At 35.8% G+C, this 17,867-nt stretch overlaps 1 protein-coding gene across 1 annotated transcript in view; it reads right to left on the minus strand.

The window, feature by feature from the left end:
• TMPRSS15 (transmembrane serine protease 15) overlaps positions 1-17,867 on the minus strand; it is a 133,162-nt gene that overhangs the window by 94,886 nt on the left and 20,409 nt on the right. Inside the window, exons 6-7 of the mRNA XM_004264466.2 lie at positions 9,973-10,106; positions 3,919-4,027 (exon numbers count right to left, since the gene is read on the minus strand). Coding sequence (XP_004264514.2) covers positions 3,919-4,027; positions 9,973-10,106 — 243 coding nt within the window. The remainder of the gene's footprint in view (positions 1-3,918; positions 4,028-9,972; positions 10,107-17,867) is intronic.

Below are 17,867 nucleotides of genomic sequence, written 5' to 3' on the forward strand. Positions count from 1 at the left end.
GTAATTCTTTAGTGTTTGGAGGTACAAGGTTCCCCTGAACTCTGCAAAAAGGAGGAAGGCCAAACAATTAAAGCAGAGCATAGATAATGTTGAAGCTGGTTGAATATTGAAAGGGTGGATAATAGGGAGAGATCTAGTCTCCAAAGCCAAGAAGAAGACTGAGAAGATACTTGGCTTCAGAGGCTGGCTGTGGAGGCTGCTGATTGAATCATGGCTCCTGCCCAGGGGCATGGCAAGTTTGGATTTTCGGTAAGTTATCAGTAGTACCTTGATCAGTTGGTAAACTGGGGACATTCATCACAAATGTAGTTAATTTTGAAACTCTAAGTTTCATGGTTGGGAAAGGTCCATTTGGGGCAAGACCTGAGGTTTGGCAAACATATTAGATCCCTGATGAGGGGCTGGAGGCAGGGCTAAGGTTTAGTCTTCAAGGAGTGTGGTTGACAACATTGCAATGGCAGCGACTAGCAGGGGAGAATTAAAAGACATGTAAGCAGTAACCCAGGTTTTTGGATATGACCAGTGTTTGCTGTCAGGAAGGTGATGTTAGAACAATGGTGGGTTGGTTTTAAAAAATATTGACACAGGGACCTCAACCCTGGATTTCAGATTCCATGGTTCTGGAATGGATTTGGGGATGTACATTTTTAAATACTCCAGGAGCGACTGTGATGTGCTCTCAGGTTTGAGGGCCACTGGAGGAAGATAGGCAGATGCAGAAGATGCCATGCTCATGGGCTACCCTCAGATGTATTTAGTAACCACAGGAGGTTGACAGGGGTGGAAGGAGATCAACATGAGGGAGCAGGAGATACTCCCAGAGCAGACTGAGAGAAGGAGAGAGAAGCAGATGATGGCAGCTGTTTAAAAAAATTCTACCTCTGTTAGGTCTCTTCAGCCATGTGGAAAGTGAGCCTGCTAGTGCGAACTTTAGGAAATCCAGCATCAAAACTGAAGAAGACAGAGGAAGAAGAAATAAGCTGCCTTCAGGGATGGTTTCTCTTATTTTAATGAAAGTTTTGGTGTCTCCAGGCAAGAAAACAGTGAGGTTTTTTTTGGTTGTTGTTGTTTGTGTTGTGATGTTGTTTTCAAGAAACTAAAGGATGCAAGAGGAGCTTCCTAGGAAACTTTGTGTTCAGAAGCTGTTTACTTTTTCAAAGTAGATAGGTAGAGGAGAGAAATGAGTGCATACTGTTTTCTACTTTCTTCTGTTTCAGAAAAGCCAACTTATTTGCAATAAAACAAAGTCATTTATAAAGGTGAGATTAATTGTAGAATATCATATCTGATGTTTTTATAATATTAACCACAGTTACCTTCTGAATTTTTGAAGGAAAGGATAATTTCCTAAATGTAATTTTTATATTTTACATTTCTGTATCAATAGCTACTCTTTTTAGAGCCCATTTTTACTGAGCATATAATAGAGTGCTAAGTGTTTTACATTCAATATTACTTTTCATAATGACTTTGACCCCTGTAGTTAGAGATATTGAACTCTATAGATGTAGAAATTTTGTCTAAGAGATTTAGTTATTTTTCTGAGATCACATATCTTGAATCTGAAGAAGCCAGATTTGAAACCCATGCCGACAGTCTCCAGTGCTCACATTCTCCATCACTGACACTCTGCTACATGTGGTCTTAATATAATCCCAAAATATAGCTTAATTGCATCTTAACCATTTCTCCACTAGTTATTTGGTCTTCCAAGCTTGTAAGAAACATTATTGTCTTAACCCCATTTTGATCACCATTAGGAAAAACAAACCATCAGGTCTAATGCATCTCTAATGTAGTAATCAGTTTTGAGAAGAAAATACACTTAGATTATTTATATAATTTTAAATCATAATTTTATCATTAAATACAGTATTTATTTATTTTAGATTCTATAGGTTTTAAAAATCATCCCTAGATTAATGGTGGATTTCTTAAAATAGTTTTAAAAATTAAGTGATGGAAAAAGAAGTAAAAAGAATAGAACCATACAAATCTTTAATTAACATAGTGTGATTATTACATAAATGATATTATGTACTATTATAGAAAAAGTTTATTGTGATCTGCTTATAAGACCTCCCTGTAGTTTTGACCTAGCTCTACTAAGAAGTGGATTGAACAATTAAATTATCATTATTTAGTATTAATAAAATTTCAAAGATCACATGAAGAAATCACTGTGTAGTTAGGAATGTAGATCAGTTAGAATTCATTTTCTTTCAATTTTCAAAGGAAGTAATTTAAGATTTTTCTAAGCTTTTCTGCTGGCATTTTAGGTAAAGAATTGAATATTTTTCATTTTTTTTATGAACAATGCTAATAGCCATTTATAAATGCTTCTCTTTAAATATGATGTGATTATATTAGAAATGATGTCCTCTAAATTTTTAAGTTTTCACTTGACAAGAATTACCTAGAAATGCCATTTTAAATACAAAATCTTATCTTTGGAACACAAGTAACATGTTCTTTAGAGCATGAAAAAAAGGAAATAGTGCTCTTAGTTGTATCACATGACTTACATGAGGCTGAGCTCCAAAATAGAAATTATTTAAGCAGAACAAGATGTTCTTGGTTTCCTGAATAATGCCAAGTAAATGTGCTTAGAACAATCTTCCCTTCATACCTCATCTCATCTCTGGAATATGTCTACTCAGGAAAACAACTCTTGTGAGTCTTTATGGGGCCATTTCTTATCATTTGTTTGGCAAGAACCCAAAGCTCTGTCTTTTAGCCTTCTCTAACCAGCTGTTATATTGATTCCCCATTTTCTAGTGAGTTATCACAATGATTAAAATAAATATATAGTAGGTCAGATTGGGAAACCATAATCTCATCCAGCTGTAAAGAAAAATGAACGAACTAGAATGCATTTCTTAAAATGAATTCCACAGAGCACTTATGCTGAATGCTCTGTGGGGAAAAATGTTCAGTGGCTTAATAGAAAATATATATATACAGTTGACTCTTGAACAATACTGGCTTGAAGTATGTGGATCCACTCATATGTGGATTTTTTCAATAAATGCATACTACACAAACCCTGGGGAACCATAGAACAGAGGGCCAACTGTAATGTTATATGGGGATTTTGACTGCATGGGCTATTGGCACCCCTAAGCCTTCTGTTGTCAAGGGTCAACTGTATATTTTGGGGGAAATTTACTTGCATCTTAACTTATTTAAGGCTGTGAGAAATCTTGTACTTTTAAAACAATTGTAATGAGTTTATTTCAGAGCTCCTTATATTTATTCTAGTACAAATGATCTTTACCTTGAAATATCTGAGAGAAACATTAGGTACTACTCCTCTGTGAAAAACGTTTAGGCAAATATTAAAGTAGACAAGCTATCAGTAGTTTGATTATTTTGATCATCATAATGATTGGATTCGTCAATTGAATTAAGACTTGGAGGTCAAATATATAGTAAGTGAACTAAGTGTTATTCAAGATACAACACAAAGGATGAGTATAATGGGTTTCCCAGCTCTTGATCTGCCATGACCAAATCACACCGTCGGAGATTTCACATGGATGCAAGCATAATGAGAAAGGAACTACTCTGTAGCTAAGATGCAGCTAAGTGAAATACAGTTTCTTGCAATACACAGACATACAGGCATGTTGTTAATTTTGGCAGCATTTGATTTGTGCCAACTATATGGAAAAAAAAAACTTTCTACAAAGCCCAATGAGATGGCCCCATTTATTGTTCATAGGGCAAAATTCCTTTTTAAAAGGTTAAGAATGAGAGAGAAATTTCTTGGACAGGATATCAGTTGGGAAGGCTTTGCTTCGTAGTTAATGAAAAAAATTGTCCAAAACATAAATACATTACTAAATATGGTAAGACTAACTGCATCAGAGAAAGACTTTATGACTTAAGAACATGGAATAGAAGATGGTATATTACCGTATAATCCACCGACAAACAACACTTGGATTAGAAGACTTTGGATAATGGGCAGCTTCGAAGGACCCAGAAGATCCAGTCAACAAAAATCTTCCATCACAAGCTGTGGCTGTGAAAAAATGGCAATTAATATTAGACAAAACAATCTTGGAAGGGTTTCTCAAATGAAATGGGATTCAAATTGCCTAACGAACCTTCATAGACTACTCATGATTAAATCTCTACGAGGCCATTTCACAAAACTAAAATGATCGAATGGAAATAGATCAGATTTTGTGTTTTAAATCTATTAGCTATTTTCAAATACTCTTACACAACCCATTATAGATCCTTTAGAAAATCATTCTATTTCTAAATACCCATAGTTAAGTTGCATTTTTAGTATATTCTTTTATATTTGTAAGAAAACAAATACACCTTAATTGTAAACTTCCAATTTAAAGAAGCAACTATTTTTTGCTTTATTTTCCCCATTAAATTGGAGCTAGGGTGAACTTCCTCTATGCACATTAGTGATACGTTTTCCTGAAAATGATCAGAAAATGGCCAGGAAAATGATACATATGGTGAAAGGGGCCTGAAGAGATCCTTCCATTCAATCTACTGCACACAACTTTTAACCTTCATCACTTTTGCTCCTTTTGTATGGACTCACAATCTAGCTCAATATTTTCATTCAATATTCCTGAGTGTGTTTTTCTCTCCCATGACAACTCATTTTCCTCTTTTAATTCTTGTAGCACATTTATTTCATGTACTTCTCTTACATCTCCTTAATGTCATGAATTACTAGTTGTCTTAATTTATATCTGAGTCATTTCCTACTAGATTAAAATCTTGAAAGCATGAAAGAGGAGTCATAATTTGTAGCTTTTTATTTTATACTTGCTATGTATAGTATGCATTAAAAATAAAACTGATTTGATTTTCACAATCTTTAGCTTTTCTTAGGTTATTTTCTATATTCGTACTACTGTTGACACCAAAATTCTAAAATAATGACTCCTGGAATATGTCCTTTTTCTTTTGGTATTTTGTTTATTCCTCATATGTTGGAAGTGTTGATAGAGGGCAGGGAAATCAAGGAAATTTATCAAAATTAAATTGCTGCCCTTGGAATCTGAGTGCAGAATAAGCTAATCCTAAATTGATAAATGGAAAAACCCACTGTAACATTACACAGTAATTCTGCCAAGTTATGAAACACAAGCTATTATATGACATCAAACATTTTATATGAACAGAAGAAAGAAATTGAAAAGCACATAGAAATCTTGATAAAAATACCACATTTTGGTTGGCTTTTTGCTACTTTTGGTGTACATTTTTAAAAGGCATATAAGGTAGAGGCATAAAGAAAGGTAAATAAATTTTAAGACAAAGTCCATTTAAGAATAATGTCCTAGGAATTAATTGCATTGGATTATGCATTGGATTATTATAGCCCAATTCCCAAGGGAAAAAAAATTAAGAACAGAAAAGATAATAACCCAATATCATAGACTTCAGGAAATTAAAGAGAAAAAATTGTGACTTGTTGAGAGAACTGAATCACCTTACGTGTAATACTTGCTGGAGCAGAAAGGACAATTAAGGCTAATTTGTATGATTTGAAGATAAACAGTAAAATATATGTCTGTTTAATGCAGAGCGAAATAATTTTCTAGCTGTAAAAAAAAAAATCTCCTTTTTCACTCTTAACTCTCTGTGCATCACAAACCACGCCGAATAAATGAGAAAATCACTTAGCTTCAATGACCATAAAAGTAAGAATAGTGTCTGCTTGTATTTTAAGTGATATATGGAGCTTTTTAGTCACAGTTTGTCAAGAAACATGTGGGCTCCAAGAGTACAGGCAGTGCAAGAAAATCCACCACTATTATAAGTAGTTTATATTTAAACTATGACACTTAGGAACACAGTAAGAAACAACAATCAATCCTACCAGCCCTAAAATACAACTGTTAGCATTGGTGGAATGTTTATTATGTGCCAGCATTGCTCTAAGGTCATTATATAAGTGTTAATGTCCCCTTCACCACAAATTTATGAAGTTTTAGGTGGGGAAGCTGAGGTACAGAACGGGTAAGTTAACTAACATAAGTTCTTCCAGCTTACAAAGGTTGATTCAAAGCCAGGCAATACCTAATATTAGCCTAATACAGCAATATATAGAGCTATCAGGGTGACATCACTCAGTCGTTGAAAAGCAGGATATGTGTGTGTGTGTGTGTGTGTGTGTGTGTGTGAGAGAGAGAGAGAGAGAGAGAGAGAGAGAGAGATTTTAAATGAAAGAAGAAACAGAAAATTAAAGGAATTTCATCATGTCCAGTGTTTTTAAAATTAGAATATAGATCACGTTTGCAACAGCACTTCACAACAAACAGGAGGGAGCAAAAAAAGATAGAGTGAAAAAAGGAAAAAAACAAGACTGGTTTTAGAATTTGTAAAACCTATTTGCAAAGCTGGTGACACTTTAGTAATTCTTCATGTCCACTCACTACATATTTGGGGGGAAGATATCAATAGCTTTGGGCTGTACAATGGGGTTCATAAATTTCCAAAAAGCTGAGTGATGACCCTGGTGGCACAGATTGTTGTATGTTTGCCATACCCTTATTCAGTCCCTTTCTAAGTACATGACTAGACTGCATATCCTAAAATGGGTCACGTGACAGAGTCTGGTTAATAAACTATAGTGAAAGTGATTGTGTTTATCTCCAGATATGATTTCTAAAAAGATCTTCTATAACATTTTTCCATTGTCTCTCAGCAGGTTGCAAAGGATCCAGGGGAGAACTTGGCACAGAAGGGATGGTGGAGGAACCGGCATGCTGAGTGTCTGCAGAACACAGCCTCTTGCCATCTTTCTTGGACTATAACGTAAGTGATAAATAAACTATAATTGTCTTACATTGCTAAGATTGTTTATCATAATATTTAGCTTGCCCTTAAGAATATGATCAGTTTGCCTGTTCAGTTTTCTATGAAGTTGCTGAGTTTTAGTGGAAATGGATAATCTACAGGTCTAGTTCTGCTCTAAAGGGCCTCTGGGAATTCCTGCACTTAAGTAAAGATTAAGAAGAATATTCCTGAACACATTTAAAATAAAATTACAATAATATTGAACTACTTATAATAACAAAATTCAGAATGCCAAAATATTATCATTTCAAGATATAGGCTTGTGCTAGGGACTTTCTCGTACATTCTTTCATTTAATTTCAGGATATTTCTGGAGAACCTAATGTTACATGTCATGAAGCAGGACAGACTTTTGGCAAAACAGATATAACCCAGCCATGGCTGAGTAGGATTACTGGGTATTCAGGATTATAATTTTTGACTACGAAGTTCTTTTAAGTGTAGCATCAAAAAAAAATTCTCAGTGAGAGATCAATGAGCCTGCCAAATAATATCAGCCATTCTATTGCACTATCTGAAATTGCCTGTAATGGAATGGGATTCATATAGGTGTGTTCTTAGGACCCAGCTCCTTCTGCTGGCTCAATGTTTATTAGTTGTGTGTTTTCTCAGGGTTTTGAATTCTCTAGGAACGTAAATCAAACATGATCTCTGCCCATCTATTGTGCACATACGTATAAGGCATGCACATACATTGTGCATGCAAACAATCTATGGAGACACTTGCCAACTTCCAAACAGGCCTGAACATTGTCCTAAAGGCTGTTTGAGTCAGCATCTCTTCTTCTCATAGGTCAGCTAAAAAGTGAACTTTCCTGCTGATGCAATTTTCATCAGAAGAAAAAAACAATTTAAAGAAATCTTGGTTCTGCTATAGTCAGCTATAAGTTGTGAAAACCTAAATAACTAAAGACTGTAAAAGAAGCTGTTTAGCAAGTTAACATTATTATGACTCTATTAATAACACAAACTAGAATTAGAGCTCACAGCTGGAGGAGAAAAAAGAGATAGAGCAAAGGTCAGTTTCACATAGAGAATTCTCTTAAAATAATCTTTCAGTGAACATAGATTGATGGACAGGGCTTTCATGTAGAAATTATGCTATAGAAGTTTGAGGTGGTGCTGAGGTGAAGAACTCACAATCATTCATGATTAAATAATAAATAAAACAACTTATATATGCTTGAAAAATCCTAGATGGATAGAGTAATTGATTTGTCCACTTTTCCCACAACAACTTTAAATTGTTTTTCAAAAATAGATATAATGCTAACTTTAAAACACAAATAAAGATGAGAATCAAGTAAAAGTGGCAAACGAGGATTCAGAGGCTTAAGAAAGTTAGTGACATGGATGGTGAATTGATACTGTTTAAATTAACATAAAACCTCCATGATATTGAAAAATAATAATGCAGTTTGATTATGTTTTTCAGGCAAATTTAGAGAATTCAGTTCTAATAGTGAGGTTCACGTCATGAGTTTAGAATGACTAAGAAAAATAATTCATGGCCTTATAACTTGTTTTAGGACAAGTTGCCACATATAGGATATTTCTATGGTTATTTTTTGATATGCATGGATACTATTTTTTTTATGAAAATTATAAACTCCATGACAGTAAAGAGCACATAATAGGTGTTGTTCATTTTCTGATTATTCATCTTATATATTTTTCCCCATTTAAAGTTATCAATCATCATTATACAGGCTTAAAGGTATGTGTCTCACTTTGATACACATTATTTTTGAAATATAAATCAGCATCACCTTTATTACCTCATGATGGCACACTTGCATCACATTCTCTGTGAAAAGGTTTTGAAAACTGCCTGAAAACCATAGCAAAATAGGATGTTGTTTTCTTTTTCTTTGAGTAACTTAGTTATATAAAATAGATTAAAAAATATTCTGTAGCCTACACTTTCTTCCAATATGCTCTGAGTGCACTTCAAAGTATGTAGTTAAACTCTGAAGTTTGAATTTTATCCAAGAACATTTGAATTAGGATTGCTTAGTAGAAGACTCTTCAGTCAAGTTGCCAGTTTTTGAGTTGGTTCTGGGAAACAGAACAACTGCCTGTCTTTTCAAGTATATACTGAGGGTATAGGTAATTTTTTAAACTTCGGTTGGTAATGGAGCATTCATCTTCAATTAAAATCAAGCAAGAAGAGCAAAGTGTAACAAATAATAGAAGAACAAAGTGTAGCAAATTGTAATTAAAGCCTTTTCACATTTCGGGAACTAATGGTACTCATGGTCAATTTTTAAACTGATTGTAAACCACACCAAAAATTTGTTCAATTCCTGCTGTTTAATTTTTCAAGAACAAATTATAGATTAGAATTGTTCAGATAGTTCCTCACATTCCTTACCAATCTGTATGTACATTTATGTGTTAATCTTTCATGTGTATATTACCCAGTGATAAAATGAAGAAATAAGCCAAAGAAGAAATATGTTTATATCACTTAGAGCCATGTTTGGCATTTAGTAAGTACTACTTAAGTGTTAAATAATAATAATAATAGTGATTTTAAAAATTATTAGCACTCAAAACAAATGCCAAAATTTACAAAAAAAACACAGATATTTTATTGATCAAACATGAAGATCTTATTTGTAGCTGATTTCCCTTGTTCACAGAACTACAACTCAGTACAGTTTTTAAGATATCTTTTGTTTCTTTGCCAAAAGGTGAATAAAGGCAACAATAAAAATTAAGGGATGGTGATTACTGAGTTAGAAACTGTTAAAATAGCAAAAATAAAATGACCAATATTATGATAAGACGGTGAAAAAGTGTTCAAATTCATAATAGTTTGTAGTAGCTTAATATGGGATGAAAAATAATGCCAATCTCCTCCCCCAGACATTAACTACAGCATTCTTTCTACACTTGTCGAATGGAATTCTGTTTAATTAATATGCTTAATGTCATGTGATAAAGTTTAGGAAATATTAATATAATTATTTTCTGGAGTTTTGTATTAAATTATAAACATGGCTATTGGGATATATCATTCTCCAGTAGTTTTTGGTACTTGAGGGGTGTGTGTGTATGTGTGTGAGTACATAGTGAGGGAGGATGGAAAAGAAGGGGGAAGAGGGAGGGAAGGTCATCACTTACCACAAATTTTATTGTCTTCATCAGAGCCATCTGGACAGTTCAATTCTCCATCACAAAATAAATCAATTGCTATACAATTTAGAGCATCAGCACACAGCCTTGAATCAGGTGGGCACTCTACTGAGACATGTCCTTTTAAAAAAAGATTGGATTTATAAGTTTCCCACATAGTAGATTTAATTTCCAACTAATGAGATATGTACAATGTCTGGATAGTTATCATGTATTTTTTGTCATTTAGGTAAGTATGTGCTTACTTATAAGCATGTATTTCAATTTCCAAAAGAAATATTTATTTCATTTAATTAATTGATCATTTGTAAAATCTTAGAGTTTTAAATTTTGAAGAAATGATACATATTTCTTCATAGATGTCAAATATGATGTTTATTTTGTTGATTTTTAACCTCCACAAATCAGTACTACAGTTTGGACATTTAGTCACCAATATTTACACCTCCTAGGATTGTAATGTGTAATGTGGGACAGTTTATTGGAATATGTATCACATCATCTGCAGTATCTAGTAGCCACTTCATTTACTTATAAACTTATCATTTGAAAATATAGTGGCTGAAGTCAAGGTTTGTATCCTGCAGAGTAAAATTTGTCAAAGAAAGCTATTTTATAGTAAAATAAAACACTTAAAATTCCCAGCGCATTGAGCATGAGGAACCCAAAGGTTATTTCTGTTCAATATCTCCTCACTTCTTGAATCAGAGGTTCTTAGGGGGAAAGGTGCAAACATGGCCCTGAAGGACTCCATGCCATACTCTGGCCATGATCTGATCAATTTGTACCTCTCAGCCTGTCCTGTCCTTCCCCTTCTCCTCTTCCACATTTCTAGATATAGAGATGGACTGAGAAACACATTTTACTTCTAGAAGTTGACTTGGAAATTTTAGGTGCAATTCTAAAAATATATTTGTATGCCCACTAGATAAACACATATGTTTTTATTTTCTAAGCAATGTGAGAATTTGAATATTTTTTGTCTATGATTGGAATAACAATGACAGTTTAAAGTTTTTGGAAAATCTTTAAGCTCAATAACATTTTTTGTTATTGTTCTTAATCTTAAAACCAGCATTACACTGCCATCTGCTGGGTTTTAAACATATATTTGATTCTGAAATTTCTCCTTATACTCCAAGAAATTAATTGGAGAAAGAAAAGTGCTTCTGTCAATAAATCTGCTAAGGTAATACTTAATTAGGAACATTATGGACAGGGTTGCTGAGTATATATACAACTAAATTGGACTTTTGTAATTGTCTGTAATTAACGTGGATATAAACCATTGGGAAATTCAAGGATCACCTAACATCTAAAATAGGAAAGGATAAAAACCAGAGCCATTCCCAAATGACAAAATACTCCCACTTAAGAGAATAATAATTGATAAAAATTGTATTGAATAAACACATATGCATATTATGAGATATATATGAGATACTCATCAAGAGAGTCCTTAATTGTTGAGTCCCTAATCCATGAAAGGCATAGTGTTGATAGTATTCCATAAATGCTTGATAAATAAATAAATGAGAAAAAAGGGCATTATTCTAGAAATTCTAAGTCTCATTTTAACAGTTGTTAATAGAATTCTAAGTGTTCAGCATCTATAAGAATAGATTTGGGGATATAACTAGGAAAATTATAATTTTGTCTAATCTAATGCTTCTCATGGGAACTTCACTTCCTGATGTTTCATATTTTGTCTGTTGCTTATTGAACTTTATAGAGTGAATTTCAAAACCACACTGGCAAGTGACACCCCTTGGGATCTTTTGATTTCATTAATGATCATTCATTCACTCTACAAGTATTTATTTCTACTTTGTGTCATGGATTTTTAAGGGATAGATATAAAAGGATGAGTAAGGCAGAGGCTATTCTCATGGAGCTTGGAGTTTAGTTGGAGACTGGTTCATTAACTAATAAATTTTTTAAATGATGTAGAAAAAAGTGATATGAGAACATCAAAGACTGGGCTACACAATGGATTATTTTCCTTCTGAGGCAGGGATTGAAAGCATCTTCACATAAACTAAATTTTGAAGGATGCTTAGAAATACACAAGGAAGAGAGGTATGTGAAATGTATACATAGTGATATGACAAGAGCATATTAATATATGCAGAACAGAGGACTCTATCTAGATGTTGGGATGTTAATTGAAGCTATGGCAGGAAGGGAGTTTAGTGCCAAATTCTGGGGGACTTTTTAAAAATCTTTTAACATATTAAAGTATTTTTCTATAAGCAATGGCATTGAAAGTGTTTACATATATATGTGATATGACCAGTCCATGTTCCATAAAGACAATTCCAGGACCAAGTGGAGAATCTCTTCAGAGCAGACCAATTGAGAAACTGTTTCAATGGTCAAGGTGAAAGTTGATGAGGGTTGGAACTCAACTCTTGCACTTGCAGAAGAGATGGGGCATATTCCAACCGCTATATTATAAGTAGAATTGATGAGCTTTAGTGACCAGATGTGCCCCTGATCAGAGAGCGGTGGCTAAGGGGATGCTAAGGATGGTAAGTCCACTTTTGGAGTGGCCAGTTGAATTACCAACGGTCATTAGTCATGTTAGTGATTATAAGAGAAACAGCTGGTGGGATTAGAAAATAACTCTAGTTTGAAATATTTTGATTTGAAGGTGGAAATATTATATTATGTCAAGATTGTACTCTATCTCCACATTCTGGTATATAAACACACTTCAGCTGTCTTGGTCCATGAATAAAGAGAAGTTCCTCATATCAAAACCAACATGGGGGGGAGACCTTCAAGATGGCGGAGGAGTAGGATATGGAGATCACCTTCCTCCCCACAAACACATCAGAAATACATCTACAAGTGGAACAGCTCCTTCAGAACACCTACTGAACGCTGGCAGAAGACCTCAGACCTCCCAAAAGGCAGGAAACTCCCCACGTACTTGGGTAGGGCAAAAGAAAAAAGAAAAAAACAGAGACAAAAGGATCGGGACAGGACCTGCACCAGTGGGAGGGAGCTGTGAAGGAGGAAAGGTTTCCACACACTAGGAAGCCCCTTTGCAGGCGGAGATGATGGGTGGGCAGGGTGGAAGCATCAGAGACACCGAGGAGAGCACAGCAATAGGGGTGCAGACGGCAAAGCGGAGAGATTCCCGCACAGAGGATCAGTGCCGACCGGCACTCACCAGCCCGAGAGGCTTGTCTGCTCACCCGCCGGGGCGGGTGGGGCTGGGAACTGAGGCTCGGGCTTCGGAGGTCAGACCTCAGAGAGAGGACTGGGATTGGCTGCGTGAACACAGCCAAAAGGGGTTAGTGCGCCACAGCTAGCCGGGAGGGAGTCCGGGAAAAGTCTGGACCTGCCGAAGAGACAAGAGACTTTTTCTTGCCTCTTTGTTTCCTGGTGCGCGAGGAGAGGGGATTGAGAGCGCCACTTAAAGGAGCTCCAGAGACGGGCACGAGCTGCGGCTATCAGAGCAGACCCCAGAGACGGGCAGGAGACGCTAAGGCTGCTGCTGCTGCTACCAAGAAGCCTGTGTGCGAGCACAGGTCACTATCCCCACCTCCCCTCCCGGGAGCCTCTGCCGCCCGCCACTGCCAGTGTCCCGTGATCCAGGGACAACTTGCCCAGGAGAACACATGGCGCGCCTCAGGCGGGTGCAACGTCACACCGGCCTCTGCCTCCGCAGGCTCGACCTGCACTCCGTGCCCCTCCCTCCCCCCGGCCTGAGTGAGCCAGAGCCCCCGAATCAGCTGCTCCTTTAACCCCGTCCAGTCTAAGGGAAGAACAGACGCCCTCAGGCGACCTACACGCAGAGGGGTTCCAGATCCAAAGCTGAACCCCAGGAGTTGTGCGAACAAAGAAGAGAAAGGGAAATCTCTCCCAGCAGCCTCAGGAGCAGCGGATTAAATCTCCACAATCAACGTGAGGTACCCTGCATCTGTGGAATGCCTAAATAGACAACGAATCATCCCAAAATTGAGGCAGTGGACTTTGGGAGCAACTGTAGACTTAGGGTTTGCTTTCTGCATTTAATTGATTTCTGGTTTTATGTTTATCTTAGGTTAGTATTTAGAGTTTATTATCATTGGTAGATTTGTTTATTGATTTGGTAGCTCTCTACATATATATATATATATATATATATATATATATATTTCTTTTTTCTCGTTTTGTGAGTGTGTATGTGTATGCTTCTTTGGGTGATTTTGTCTGTGTAGCTTTGCTTGTACCATTTATCCTAGGGTTCTGTCTGTCCATATATTGTTGTGTTTTTAGTATAATCTTTAATGCTTGTTATCATTAGTGGATTTGTTTTTTGGTTTGATTGCTCTCTTCTTTCTTTCTTTCCTTTATTTTTATTACTTTTAATTTTTTTTTATTTTTAACAACTTTTTTTATTTTAATAACTTTATTTTATTTTATTTTTTCTTTTTTTCTCCCTTTTCTTCTGAGCCGTGTGGCTGACAGGGTCTTGGTGCTCTGGCCGTGTGTCGGGCCAGTGCCTCTGAGGTGGGAGAGCCAAGTTCAGGACATTGGTCCATCAGAGGCCTCCTGGTTCCACATAATATAAAATGGTGAAAGCTCTCCCAGAGATCTCCTGCTCAATGCTAAGACCCAGCTCCACTCAACGACCAGCAAGCTACAGTGCTGGACACCCTATGCCAAACAACTAGCAATACAGGAACACAATCACACGCATTAGCAGAGAGGCTGCCTAAAATCATAATAAGGTCACAGACACCACAAAACACATCACCAGACATGGTCCTGCCCACCAGAAGGACAAGATCCAGCCTCATCCACCAGAACACAGGTGCCAGTCCCCTCCACCAGGAAACCTACCCAACCCATTGAATCAACCTTAGCCACTGGGGCAGACACCAAAAACAACAGGAACTATGAACCTGCAGGCTACTAAAAGGAGACCGCAAGCACAGTAAGTTAAGCAAAATGAGAAGACAGAAAAACACACAGCAAATGAAGGGGCAAGGTAAAAACCCACCAGACCAAACAAATGAAGAGGAAATAGGCAGTCTACCTGAAAAACAACTCAGAGTAATGATAGTAAAGGTGATCCAAAATCGTGGAAATAGAATAGAGAAAATACAAGAAATGTTTAACAAAGACCTAGAAGAATTAAAGAGCAAACAAACAGTGATGAAAAACACAATAAATGAAAATTAAAATTCTCCAAAAGGAATCAATAGCAGAATAACTGAGGCAGAAGAACCGATAAATGACCTGAAAGATAAAATCGTGGAAATAACTACAGCAGAACAGAATAAAGAAAAAAGAATGAAAATAATTTAGGACAGTCTTAGAGACCTCTGGGACAATATTAAATGCACCAACATTCAAATCATAGGGGTCTCAGAAGAGGAAGAAAAAAGAAAGGGACTGAGAAAATATTTGAAGAGATTATAGTTGAAAACTTCCCTAGTTTGGGAAAGGATATAGTCAATCAAGTCCAGGAAGTGCAGAGAGTCCTTTACAGGATAAATCCAGGGGGAAACATGCCAAGACACATATTAATCAAACTATCAAAAAGTAAATACAAAGAAAAAATATTAAAAGCAGCAAGTGAAAGACAAGAAATAACATATAAGGGAATCCCCATAAAGTTACAGCTGAACTTTCAGGAGAAACTCTGCAAGCCAGAAGGGAGTGGCAGGACATATTTAAAGTGATGAAAGAGAAAAATCTACAACCAAGATTACTCTACCCAGCAAGGATCTCATTCAGATTAGATGGAAAAATTAAAACCTTTACAGACAAGCAAAAGCTAAGAGAGTTCAGCACCACCAAACCAGCTTTACAACAAATGCTAAAGGAACTTCTCTAGGCAGGAAACACAAAAGAAGGAAAAGACCTACAATAACAAACCCAAAACAATTAAGAAAATAGTAACAGGAACATACATATCGATAACTACCTTACATGTAAATGGATTAAATGCTCCAACCAAAAGACGTAGACTGGCTGAATGGATACAAAAACACGACCTGTATATATGCTGTCTACAAGACACCCACTTCAGACCTAGGGACGCATACAGACTGAAAGTTAGCGAGTGGAAAAAGATATTCCATGCAAATGGAAATCAAAAAAAGCTGGTGTAACAATTCTCATATCAGACAAAATAGGCTTTAAAATAAAGACTATTACAAGAGACCAAGAAGGAAACTACATAATGATCAAGGGATCAATCTGAGAAGAAGATATAACAATTATAAATATTTATGCACTCAACATAGGAGCACCTCAATACATACAGGAAATGCTAACAACCATGAAAGGGGAAATCAACAGTAATACAATAATCATAGGGGACATTAATACCCCACTTTCACAAATAGATCATCCAAAATGAAAATAAATAAGGAAACACAAGCTTTAGATGATAAATTAAACAAGATGGACTTAAATGATATTTATAGGATATTCCATCCAAAAATAACATTATACAATTTCTTCTCAAGTGCTCATGGAACATTCTCCAGGATAGATCATATCTTGGGTCACAAATCAAGCTTTGATAGATTTAAGGAAATTGAAATTGTATCAAGTATCTTTTCCAACCACAACACTATCAGACAAGATATCAATTACAGGAAAACATCTGCAAAAAATGCTAACACATGGAGACTAAACAATACACTACTAAATAAACAAGAGATCACTGAAGAAGTCAAAGAGGAAATCAAAGAATACCTAGAAACAAATGACAATGAAAACATGATGACCCAAAACGTATGGAATGCAGCAAAATAGTTCTAAGAGGGAAGTTTATAGCAATACAATCCTACCTCAAGAAACAAGAAATATCTCAAAGAAACAACCTAACCTTACACCTAAAGCAATTAGAGAAAGAACAAAAAAAAACCCCCAAAGTCAGCAGAAGGAAAGAAATCATAAAGATCAGATCAGAAATAAATGAAAAAGAAATGAAGGAAACAGTAGCAAAGATCAATAAAACTGAAAGCTGGATCTTTGAGAAGATAAACAAAATTGATAAACCATTAGCCAGACTCATCAAGAAAGAAAGGGAGAAGACTCAAATCAATAGAATTAAGAATGAAAAGGAGAAGTAACAACTGACACTGCAAAAATACAAAGGATCACGAAAGATTACTACAAGGAAGTATATGCCAATAAAATGGACAACCTGGAAGAAATGGACAAATTCTTAGAAAAGCACAACCTTCTGAGACTGAATCAAGAAGAAATAGAATATATAAACAGACCAATCACAAGCACTGAAATTGAGACTGTGATTAAAAATCTTCTAATAAACAAAAGCCCAGGACCAGATGGCTTCACAGGTGAATTCTATCAAATATTTAGAGAAGAGCTAACACCTATCCTTCTCGAACTCTTCCAAAATATAGCAGAGGGAGGAACACTCCCAAACTCATTCTACAAGGCCACCATCAACCTGATATCAAAACCAGATAAAGATGTCACAAAGAAAGAAAACTACAGGCCAATATCACTGATGAACATAGATGCAAAAATTCTCAACAAAATACTAGCAAACAGAATCCAACAGCATATTAAAAGGATCATGCACCATGATCAGGTTGGGTTTATCCCAGGAATGCAAGGATTCTTCATTATACACAAATCAATCAATGTGATAAACCAGATTAATAAACTGAAGGAGAAAAACCATATGATCATCTCTACAGATGTAGAAAACGCTTTCAACAAAATTCAACACCCATTTATGATAAAAACTCTCCAGAAAGTAGGCATGAAGGGAACTTACCTCAACATAATAAAGGCCATATATAACAAACCCACAGCCAACATTGTTTTCAATGGTGAAAAACTGAAAGCATTTCCACTAAGATCAGGAACAAGACAAGGTTGCCACTCTCACCAATATT

Source organism: Orcinus orca, chromosome 5 (assembly GCF_937001465.1).
Source record: "Orcinus orca chromosome 5, mOrcOrc1.1, whole genome shotgun sequence".
NCBI lineage: Eukaryota > Metazoa > Chordata > Mammalia > Artiodactyla > Delphinidae > Orcinus > Orcinus orca.